A 1,354-nucleotide genomic window follows, 5' to 3' on the forward strand; every position below is an offset into this window, starting at 1 on the left:
AATTCAAAATGAAGACAAAGCAACATGTAGTAATCATAAATTGTTAGTTTTGTATAAGGTGCAGCCCTCACAGTGATTATACTACTACAGGTATTCCCTTGTTAACACTAGTGAATATCATTGTAGAACAAAAATGTTATGTAGGCCAAAAATGTACATTCTTAGTGCATTATAAATTGTAATAATAAAGGCCTTACCTCATATTTGCTAGGATTTGCCAGTTCAGAATCATTTTGGGTCAAGTCAGCTACAGATCTTGCCAACCTCCAAGTGCTGCAGTGAATGTAGGCATAGTCGTGTGTGAGAGCTGAATTGCCGAGTATGTAAAGTGCATGGTTGGCAGACACCAACAGCTTATCTACAACATCTGCATCTCTGAAATAAAGAGTAAAAATAATTATATAAAGCAATTATTTACATAGTACTAGTAAATAACCTTTTAATTTGAGAATCATCAGGTATAATATTTTTCTCAAACTTACCTGGGTACAATCAGGATATCACTTAGGTTAGAGAAACCAACTAAAAATGTGGAATATTGCCATTCAAAAGATTTCCTTGAGAAACAAACAATTGTTGAACTAAACAACCATACCTACAAATCCATTTACAAAAATACTGTTTCCACTATATCATCACTATGAACGGATGATTTCTGCATTTTCATATGCAAAATAAGTTTCTGTTTGAACAAATGAAAAAAAATAGTTTCTCCTCTGCTTATTGCTATTTGTTATGATGCCAGTAGCTAAGCAGAATCAGTATTTGAAACTTTGGTGTTGCTGTTTAGTTTTGTATGCAATGCAAAATTACCTTTAATGCAGTGTGCAAACTATATATTAAAAATTACATTGTGTATATAAATCTGCCTGTAATAATAGGTGAAGTTTTAACCTGATTTCCCTCTAAGGAAAATCATAGAATATCCAAAATAACAAGAGAAGAGGCTTGAATACTTCAGAGGACATTAACAAAAATAATCACAACACATCACTCTTATATTTCTACAGATTTAAACTTGATACCTGTCTTGATCCAGTAAAACTAGGGTGTCTAGTTACTTGTCTAATATCATTATAACCCTTTATGTGCATCATCATCAATTGACAATCTGGCTTTTCAACTCTTTACTTTAAGTTTCATGTGACAAATTTTCCGGTTGTGATTACCCACAAGATAACATAAGATTAAATAAAAATTAGAGGCATGCCTGGGTTTGGTCAGTATACAAATGTATGAGATTGACATGCATCAACCTCTGACCCTCCCCCACCCCACGAGAAGCATGGATTGATACTGCATAAGATGACAAATCTGTTGTTTGAAAGTGAGTGTCAGAAATGTTGAGAATGAT

At 33.2% G+C, this 1,354-nt stretch overlaps 1 protein-coding gene across 1 annotated transcript in view; it reads right to left on the bottom strand.

Annotated features, from left to right (window-relative positions):
• LOC119587082 overlaps positions 1-1,354 on the bottom strand; it is a 28,291-nt gene that overhangs the window by 18,900 nt on the left and 8,037 nt on the right. The window contains exon 6 of the mRNA XM_037935833.1: positions 198-375. Coding sequence (XP_037791761.1) covers positions 198-375 — 178 coding nt within the window. The remainder of the gene's footprint in view (positions 1-197; positions 376-1,354) is intronic.

Source organism: Penaeus monodon, chromosome 22 (assembly GCF_015228065.2).
Source record: "Penaeus monodon isolate SGIC_2016 chromosome 22, NSTDA_Pmon_1, whole genome shotgun sequence".
Classification (NCBI taxonomy): domain Eukaryota; kingdom Metazoa; phylum Arthropoda; class Malacostraca; order Decapoda; family Penaeidae; genus Penaeus; species Penaeus monodon.